The 10,685-nt window shown below is 33.6% G+C and overlaps 1 protein-coding gene across 1 annotated transcript in view; it reads left to right on the top strand.

Moving 5' to 3' along the window:
* Positions 1-2,954: 2,954 nt before the first annotated feature.
* LOC110097039 (MAP/microtubule affinity-regulating kinase 3-like) overlaps positions 2,955-10,685 on the top strand; it is a 21,249-nt gene continuing 13,518 nt past the window's right edge. The window contains exons 1-2 of the mRNA XM_028696525.1: positions 2,955-3,087; positions 3,178-3,420. Coding sequence (XP_028552358.1) covers positions 2,992-3,087; positions 3,178-3,420 — 339 coding nt within the window. The 5' untranslated portion in view covers positions 2,955-2,991. The remainder of the gene's footprint in view (positions 3,088-3,177; positions 3,421-10,685) is intronic.

Genomic DNA, 10,685 nt, shown 5'->3' on the forward strand with positions numbered 1-10,685 from the left:
CTTCCCAAAGCTCTCCAAGATCTCTTCTCCAAGCCCTCTCTCCATAAAACTCAAACAACCAAAGACTTGAAACAAGTCTAATTAGAAAGCTTAAATACAAGTCTCACAAATAGCCCTAAAGTTTAATTCTATCGATAATGATCATATAGTATGATTCAAGATCGTATGGTATGATACAATATGATTTATGATCGTATGGTACGATTAGTTCAAAATACTCTTGTTATTGTATGAAAAGTAAGTCACTATATGATCGGTTCAAGGAATTGAACTGATGCCTAGTACGATTTGGAGCATCGTCCAGTATGATTATTTCAAATGATGTGTATTATCATCCAGTATAATTGACGATGAATAAATATCATCACATGCAGAAATCGGGTTGTACAGTACGATTGGTCCCAATAATCATGTACGATTTGACTATATTAATTAATCCAAAATTGTCCCCTAATTATATGATCAATTTAGACAAGATTTGATTATATAGTACAATATGATACATATTGTGTAGTATGATTAGTATAAAATTTAAATTTTAAAATATTATCTAAATTATGATTAGCAGTTTAGATCTTGATTTCAACTGATCATCTTGATGATTGGATCAGTAGATTAGTTCAAATAGCTTTAATTACACAATTAGTCATTTTAATGATTATTTGAATAGCTGATCGTACATTACGATATGGATCGTATAATACAATTAGTTAAAAAAAAAACATTTCTAATTTTCTCTCTATCACAGTCCCCTAAGTGTATGTGTGCACGGTCACCAAATTTAACATCCATCAAATATAGATTAGTTCAAATAGCTTTAATTACACAATTAGTCATTTTAATGATTATCTGAATAGCTGATCGTACATTACGATATGGATCATATAATACAATTAGTTAAAAAAAACATTTCTAATTTTCTCTCTATCACAGTCCCCTAAGTGTATGTGTGCACGGTCACCAAATTTAATATCCATCAAATAGATGACTTGACTCAAAAAATGTATAAATAAATAAAAAAAGAAAATATAGACTCTTCATGACACTTAACACTATTCTGCCCAATCTTGAGTTAATTAATTTACACGGTGTACAATAGACTTGAAATGTTAGTGTACAAGAAATAAATATGCAATAATAACAATAATAAGAGATAACATAGTAGAGAGTTTAACAATATTTGTTATCATCAAAATCACAAGACTTAAGTCTAGATTTGCAACAATATCCACTTTTTTATGATGACAAATATTATTGATAGTGATTTCAAATTTATTTTTGTAATGTCCTAAGCTACCCCTCACTATCTATTTTTAAATTATATTTATTACATGTTTATCAATTTTAATTAAATTATATTTATTATTCTAATTATGTAAAAAAAAAACTGATGGGAGCCAAATACATGATTCAAAGAGCTTTGTTCTTCTCTGCGTCTCCTCGATTTAGGTCTTCCTTCTTTGGCTTCACGTGTTACGGGGTGAAGTAAAGTTTTGAAAGAATCACAAAAGGAAGCTACTTCGCCCCTTTCGACAATGTTGTTCCTGTCGGATCGAAACTCACGACGGGAGTTCGCCGCGAAGGTAAGCATCTTCCCCCACCCCTCTTTCGCATGCTTCTTTGGCTAAATCATGTAAATTTGCCGTGCAGTGGCGCGAGAGATTTAATTTTGTATTTTGTGGCGTTATGCAGGATTTAGCTCAATTAAATCTGACGTAAATCCTGCATCCAAACGGGCACTAAGGGGTTGTTTGGTAACACCCAGGATTTCATTTAAGTAGGATTTCGTAAATCCTCTAAATTCAGATTTATGAAATCTTGGGGGGTTTAAATCCTGAAAATTGTTTTGTAACATTTATGATAAATCCTTTAAATCATGTGTGAGTGTTTGACTATTCAATTCAGGATTTAAAGTGATTAAGAGATTTGCCATGTATTTCTTAGATAATTAAATTACAACAATAGCAATTCAAATAAAATACAACAAAATTTCAATAAAAATACAATAATAACATAGATTTAAGATTAGTTTACTCGTTTAAATAATATTCTATTTAGTTAATATTAATATTTTTTAGAATTATTTAACTTTATAAGAAAGTAATTACGAAATAGTTGTAAAACTCACATCATTGAAATAGACTATTTAAATCATATAGAATCTAATCAACAAATGGATTATTTATTAATTTATAATTTATTAAGTTAATTAACTCATCATTTTCAGTTAGATAAATTAAATAAAAATAGTACGAGTTATACTAATTTAAATTTTTATCAAATTGAATTGAAATTATAATTAGCATAATCTAATATTTTTATTAATTATTAATTAATTAATTAATTAAATATAATAACTTTTATTAAAATAAATAATAAATAATATTAATTCATATGAGTTAATGTCTAATTAATTAATAAATATCAATTTTTAAGATTAATCATTTTAAATAATTCGCCCTAGGCCCGGTTTGCTTTTCGTCGTTGCTGCTCTTCTTCTGCTCCGTCGCTGTTCGACTTCGCTCCTCGAAGGCGTTCCGTTCCTGTTGGATCGGAAGTTACGACATTTTTTGATCGGAGGCAACAAAAGGGATCTCGCTTGCTGTGAAGGTAACTTTCTCCCTTTCGAGCGCTTCTTCGGCCAAATCCCGTAAATCAGCCGAACCAAAGGATTTCGTAAATCCGGGATTTACCACGAAAAGAGGGAATTTTCCGTCAATCGCTACTTTGATTTACCGTGAGATTTGGTTTTGCATTTTTGTCCGTTTGGCTGGATTTAGCTCAAACCCGCTTCAAATCCGGCATAAATCCTGCATCCAAACAGCCCCTGAGAAATTAGAATGCATGCGTTCGCTTTACTTTGCATTTTTGAAATAATTGCATTCTATATGCTTGCTACGAAGCATGCCTTTATTCAGCATTTGTGTCGAAGTTATCGCTGATCTCTTCCTCTTCTGAAGGTAAAGCGTATATATTAAATTGCTCAGCGAAATGGCTGCAGAAGAATGGCAGCTTGATGACTTTGAGATCGGAAAGTTCATAGGTGAAGGGAAGTTTGGCAAAGTCTATCTCGCTAGAGAAAAACAGGTAGATCCACTTCTGATTTATTCACCCTATTTCCCTTCTACAATTTCTAAAACCTACAATGAAGCAACTATACTTGTTTTCTTTTACCAGAGTGGATATGTCGTAGCGTTAAAAGTTATTTTCAAGAAGAAGCTGGAAAAGTATCAATTCTTTGGACATCTCAGGCGAGAGATTGAGATCCAACATAGCCTTGACCACCCTAATGTCCTCCGCCTATTCGCTTGGTTCCACGATGAGACTCGCGTCTTCTTGGTCCTCGAGTATGCTGCGCAAGGGGAGCTTTATAAGCTGCTCAAGAACTTGCTCCGCTTCTCCGAGAAGCACGCGGCTACGGTAAATTGCTTCACTATTCAAACCCTATTTTACATTTTAGAACCTGATATGTTTCAATTTTATTTTACTTAATTATGTTGTGGATTGTTTGCCAAAAGTATGAAAAAAAAATTTAAGATAAGCTTCATATCCAAATTGAATTTAGGGTCAATTTCACATTTTCTTGATGTCTTTCAGAGAGATTAAAATTGCCACAAGAATGGGTTTATAATTTATTAAGGAAATGTCATGTCATTTTAAAAAAAAATTAGTTTAAATTTCTTATGTAAATAAAATTTAGTGTATATTTCAAATTTTGTTTGACCTAATTTTTGCTATAAAGCTTGGATAGAACTTTGTTTTTCAATATCAACCACTAAGGGTTTTTACTAAATTTAAATAAGCAATAAAAGATATTCAGAGTACAATAATTTGGTGTTGGTTTTATTCCTCGATAAATCGTTAGTAGTGCTAAATGGGTGATTAACTTTGAATGAAGTCCAAGAGGAATCATTGAAGTTTTGTAAATAAATTTGTTCAAAAATAGAATTAATACTTTTCTAGAGCTCAAGAGGAGGTAGGGGGTGAGAGAGAGAGAGAGTAATTAGTGAACCACACTTTGATGTGTGGGATTAGGTTTACATGTATGTGTTTGTGCTTAAGAGGCACGGAGGGAGGGAGGGAGGGACGGAAGGATGGTCCATCAGATCTTCTAGTTGTGAAGTTGTTATGCAAATCCACTTATTCAAGCCCATAACAATCTTTCTTAGCACAAATCAGAAGACTACCAAGTCATAAAATATGATTATCCATACTGACATATCTCATTATTCTCATCCATTTTCCTATGATTTTTTGTTCTCATGTATGTTCAAATGTAATTTAGAGGGAAGACATTTTTACTAATCCTAAATGATTATGTAACTTGAGGGAATGTGTACACAAGCCAAAGGGAAGAAGAGAGAATCAATGGAAATACAACCTAAGAGAAGGTTTGAGAATAGGTACACAATCTAGAGAGAAAGAGATAGAGGAAGAGGAGAGGAGGATTCAAGAAATCATGCTTTGATTTCAATATTCTTTAATTCGTTCATATAATCCAAGGCACCATTTATATAAAAGAGGGTCCTTAATTCATGCCTTAAATATACAAAATTAATAAATAAAACATATAAGGTGTCATTATATATATAACAAACAACATGATTAAAAAATCTTCAAAATTTATTTGACATTGACACATGATGATTTATTTGGAGAAGATTTGATGGTTGTTATGGTTTTGTGTCATTCACTCAACTAAATAATACTCTTCTCCGAAGAGTTGGAAGGTGGCGACCATAGTGGAGGTGTGATAGCTAGATTACGAATAGATTGAAGTGCTATATATTCAAGTCTTGGAAACATCAATTGATTTGGATTCTTTGAATAAGATATAATAATTATCAAAGTTCTCTGGTATCTTAGCTAATTGAACCAATAGTAGTCAAGGACAATAGGGACGCAAGCTCAACAAACTATAATGGTAATTAAAGCAAATTGAAATCTCATAAAAACAATAAGGTAGGTAGAAAAATAGTAGATCATTGCTTGTTACTCATTAGTGAACAAATTCTATTGGAATATTAATTGAAGGAATCTCGATAACATCTTATGGAAACTGAGTGTCTGACTTAGGAAGCACAAATTTAAGTTGAATCAGACTTTAGAGTTGACTGAGCTATCAGATGGCAAGAAAGCAATGCAGAATAAATGAGTTTACAAGCTGAAAGAAGAATTTAATGGTAGCAAATATCATAAGGCTAGACTTATAATTAAAGTTCTTAGTAGGAGTGAATTACACTAAAATTTTCTCTTTAGTGGGGAAGATGATCACAATCAAAGTTAAGTTTGAGCATAGTAGCAGTAGAGGATTTACATCTAGAGAAGATGAATGTAAAGATAGCATATCTTCATGGTGACTTGGAAGAAGAGTTGCACATGATGCAACCTTAGGGATAGATGGTCACAAGTAAAGAAGATTTAGTGTGTAGACTCAAAAAGAGCTTGTATGGGCTAAAGCAAGCACCAAGAGAGCTGTACAGGAGATTTGACATGTTTATGTTAGACAATGGGTACATGAAGTGTCAAGTAGATTATTGTTGTTTCTTCAAATATTTTGATAATTATTATATATATAATGTTGCTCGTGTATGTGGATGTCATGCTCTTGTAGGGTCAAATATAGAGAATATAAGATATATGAAGGCGCAATTATCAAAGAAGTTTGAAATAAAAGATTTTTGCCCAATAAAGAAAATTTTCAATTTGAGAATCAACAGGGATAAAAGTACAGGTATACTGAAGTTAACTCAGGTTGAATATGTTAAAAATGTGTTGCAAAGATTCAACATAAGTGAAGCAAAACCAATTTGCACTCCCTTAGATAGTCATTTTCAATTATCTTAAGGTACAATCGCCTAAATCTAAAGCAAAGCAAGAATAGATGGAGAGGATTCCATATACTTTATCAGTTGGACGTTTGATGTATATTATGATCTGTACGAGACTAGAGATAACATATTCAATGGGAGTAGTTAGCAAATTCATGAGTAATCCAGGCAAACTTCATTAGGAGGTGGTTAAGTGGATTATCAATTACTTGAGAATGTCAGTTGATAAAGTTCTTTGCTTTGGATATATATGTATTGAACTACAAGGACATGTTGATTCTAATCTTACTAAAGATATTGATGATAGGAGGTTATATCTTATCTTTAGAAGACACAATAGTGAGTTAGGTTTCAAAGTTATAAAAGATTGTTGCGCTCTTAACTACAAAAGCTAAGTACATTTTTATCACTGAAGCTAGCAAGAAGATAATATGGTTGCAAAGTTTTATGGCAGAATTTGTCAAAGGGCAAAAGAATAAGAAGTTGCATAGTGCCAGCATGATTGTTATTCGTTTAGTCAAGAATGTTGTATTCCAGGCCTAGGCGAAACGCTTTTAGCTTCAGTATAATTTCATCAGACCACTTCTGAAAGATGGTCAATTATCTTTGAAAAAGATACACACGGCCCAAAATCCTACATACATGTTGACGAAATGGTGACAATTGATAAACTAAAGCTATATGTAGCTTCAGTTGGTCTGCATGAAGTCTAAAGGCAAGGAAAAACTACACTACAAACACTATGTTGGGTGCTATAGATCGGGATACATATTGATTGTAATCAGCTTCCAAGTGGGAGATTGTTAGTTCTGTGTGGAATCTATTTGTTTCGATCAATCAAGTTGTACTATTTATTATGACCTCAATTACGCCGGTCAAACTTGTTGGGGGGGGCTCTTCCCGTGGCTGCCTTTCCTCTCCCCGTGGCTGCGAATCTAATCTGATGTAGGAAGGGGGGGGGGGCAATTCATGTGCCTTAATTTTGGGAAGATTTGGACTTAGTTGTTTCAATTTTTGCTGTCCCTTTTGGAAAGCTGATGTGTTTCTTCTTAAACCAGCTCATTAATGTCTAATTATAGGTGAAAAGAGGTAGTTAAACAGTCCAAAACACCACCAGCCGAGCCACTCAAGACAGGGGAAACATAAGGCTACCAAGCGGTCCAGGAGCAGTAGCCGAAGGGCCACAAGGGGGACAGGAATGGGCGCTCACAGGGAACCGGAACAGGCAGCCACGAAGAGAGGAGAAGCCAGCCACGGGATAGGAGCCAGGGGAGGAACCGAAAGGCCAGCATAGGGGGGGAGTGAACCCAATTAACTCCAATTTATGAGCTGAATAAGCAGCAGCTCAACTTTAATGAGCTAATTTTAGTAGAGAACATAGTAGCTCACCAAAGGGGACAACCCAGACTTCAACCCAAAATTAATTGCCCCCCTTTGCCTACATCAAGGAATATGTCGCTTAGGGTGGTTAATGTATGTCTCTTTGTTAGTTTTGTAAGTCAATAGTGTGGAGAGTGAAGAGAGACAAGGAGAGAGTGAGAGAGAAAGAGGTTTGTATATTTTCTCCCATTTTCATAGTAAATTTCTTTGTGTGGTGTAGTTCCATGTTTTTTTCCTGATTTCAGATTTTTCCTCATTAAATATTGGTGTTCCGTCATTTATGCTGTTTTTCTTTTCTTGTTTGTGTTCATTGTGTGTCTTTACTTCCCAAAATGTTGTTTGTGAAATGATTTTATCACACCAAAAGTCATTTGAGCTGAAGTTATTTTTGATTGAGGAGCTCCTTTTTTTTTTTAAAGTTATATTTTTGGTGAATCCATGAGTTAAAACTCAAGTGCATTTTCGTATATTAAGGGAAAATTTGTTTTATTATAAGTGTTTGCAAGTGATTGAATCTCATTATCAAAATTGAGCTCAAGCTTCTTCGTTTTTTTTTGGGTAGAAATTGAAAGGAGTGAATTCACTATCTAGGAATGCACATTCAAAATGGTGGGAAATGAGTTTCAATTTAGAGGGCTAGAAAGATAGTTTCAATGTTACTATTTTATTTTAAAACAATTGAATAATAATAAATTAATGGGATGATGGGCTACCTTTTACTTACAATAATGATAAAATTATCAACAAATAATGAGGGTGGTTAAAAATGAAATTTACCACTATAAAAAACTAATAATAATAATTAATGTATTCCTGCAATATAATTCATTTCCAGAATTAAAATTTAAATATTTATGGCAAAATAAATTGGCCTTAAGCGAAAGTAGTTTTTCAAATCTCTTAAAAATATTTCTCGACTCAACAGTGTTTGATTCTAGATTAATATGTTGATTTGAAAATTTTTTGGAATGTTAAAAATTGTTGCTATAGAATAGCCATAAGATTGCATATTTTGCAGCTATTAGTTTTTGCTAAGCTACTGTTTTGAATGATGCGAGCATTCAGTTTATATTGAGTCTTATAATATTGAACACTTTGATAGTAGTGATTATCATCTCATAAAAATTAGTCCACTTAAAAAAAAGAGGCTCATAGATCATATGATTGCATGATGCAGTGGTTGTTTGTCCTCTCATATTTGATCTCATGTGGATTTTTTTATTTTGCAAAGCTTTATGTTACTTCTTAAATTTGTGCAATTTGCATCTAGGATAAGTTGATGGAATTCAAACTTAGCTCACTTGGGATTATAAGATAAAGACCATTAAACTCTTCATTATATAGGAGATGAAGTAGAAGCAGCTAGGTAATAGAAAATCATGTATTCCTTAAATCGTTATTGTGAAGGATAACTTACCATTGTTGAAAAGTATGTTTTAGTTCTTGTTATTTTGCATTGCAAGAGTTTAATTTCACTCTTGATCATGGTATCATTAACTTTTATTTTTACATTGGCAAAAAAATTTAATGTTGACTAAGGCTTCATTTGGGATGACTTTCTTACTGTTTCTTAAAGCAGCTTTCTAGTATAAGAATTTTAATTTTTAAACTAAAAAGCTGTTTTAAGAAACAATAAAAAAATCATCCCAAATGAAGCATTATTTGTTTGATCAAAATTATTGATTTTGATATGTTTGGGAATTGCATTATTGATTTGTTTGGCATCATAATTCTTTGATTTTTTGTTGCTGCCTATGAATCATGGGCTAAGTATGAGACTAACTAATTCATTTTATGTTACAGAAGTTGAGTATTATGCCAGATGTTTTTATGTTTCCTTTTTAATTAGGAATCATCTTGCCCAAATTCATTTTGAGAAGTATGTTGGGGAGAAATTTATTTTACCCCTTTTTCTTGAAGCCTAAGTTTAATGACTGATTTTCCCTCACACAGAAGCATTATTTCACATAGTTGCATGCGAGCATATGCAACACTACATTCATTTTGATTATGGAGGTGCCATTTTCTCCTCACACAGAAAGCATTATTCACATAGTTGCATCTTCGCAATCTTTTTAAGAAATCAAGAAAAAAAAATGAAAAACAACAAAATGACTTCAAACTCTGGAGCCTTCTTGAAATAAAATTAAATTAAATCGGGGTTTATATAACATACCATTATTTCATGTTATCTACATATCTATCACCTAAAACTATATTACCTCTAACCACATCATAGAACAAATATTGGTGCTGGAATGAAATATTAAAAGTTTATAGGAGACAATCTGAGTGGTAAGAAAGGAAATATATGAGGCATATATGTTTGATATTATATTTATATCAGTGGTAGGATGTTAATATCAAAGTTTTAAATGTTAGATACTGTAGATAACATGAAATTAAAGTGATATGTATAGAACTACTTCCACAATGAATGCCAAGCTATTTTTCAACTATAAGTCGGAGAACAGCACAGTAGGGAGAAAGTTTCCTTCACAGCGAGCAGAGGCTCCTGTTCGCTTCCGTCAAAATCGTTGTAACTTCCGACCTTAAACAGGAAGGTGAAGGTCATCGAAGGGCGAAGTCGACCAACGACTAGGGGCCGACGAAGCTCGCGAAGGGGAGAGTGACTCACTCGAGAGCCGAGCTCCCATGATTGCTTCGATCAAACTATTTGTGACTTCCGATCGCTGCTATGGAAGGAAAGGTTCGTCGTCGGAAGCACAGTCGAACAGCACGAAGGGCAAATAGAAGTGCTTTTCGCAGTGAGGCGGGCTCCAAGTCAAGGCTTCAATGAAAGTGCCGTAACTCCCCGGTTCGTCAGGGAAGGGGAGATCATCGAATGAGCGCAGTCGAAACAACACGAAGGAGAAATCGGCGGAGCGAAGAGAGTTGCCAAAGGCCTGTTCCATTGCCCCTTTTATCTGACGTGCAATTTGTCATCTGAAGACTTGCCCGATTGTGGTGGGTAGCTCTAGAGTGGCTCTCGTCGTGGACGTGTGAAGAGCGAACGTGCGAAGAGTGGACGTGGGGTGGTACGAAGATTTTTTGGATTTTTTTAATTTTTAACATTACATGTCCAACAGAATCATCCAACTACTGACAACCAACTTGAAGCACGAACATCCTTATCTCCCATAATGACATAGATTTTTTATTCAATACTGATTCATGTGTTCAAACTCTCTGACAGCTAAGGCTTAATATCAAGTCTTGGGACATTTGTCTATCAACAATTAGCAAAGTTTTGCATAAACTCCAATAAGAATACCATTTCAACAAATCCTTATTTACATACATTAATTCCAACACCCCAGTTTTTCAAAACCTATCCCTGATATTGGGCCGTGTTTATACACTTTAATATATTTCAACATATGTAATTACAAAAATCAGTTTTCATAACCTATCCTCAGATATCTGTTGCCTCGGTTTAAACACTTTATTGTTTCAACAATATTGAATTTTACC

Source organism: Dendrobium catenatum, unplaced genomic scaffold, assembly GCF_001605985.2.
Source record: "Dendrobium catenatum unplaced genomic scaffold, ASM160598v2 fragScaff_scaffold_760, whole genome shotgun sequence".
Classification (NCBI taxonomy): domain Eukaryota; kingdom Viridiplantae; phylum Streptophyta; class Magnoliopsida; order Asparagales; family Orchidaceae; genus Dendrobium; species Dendrobium catenatum.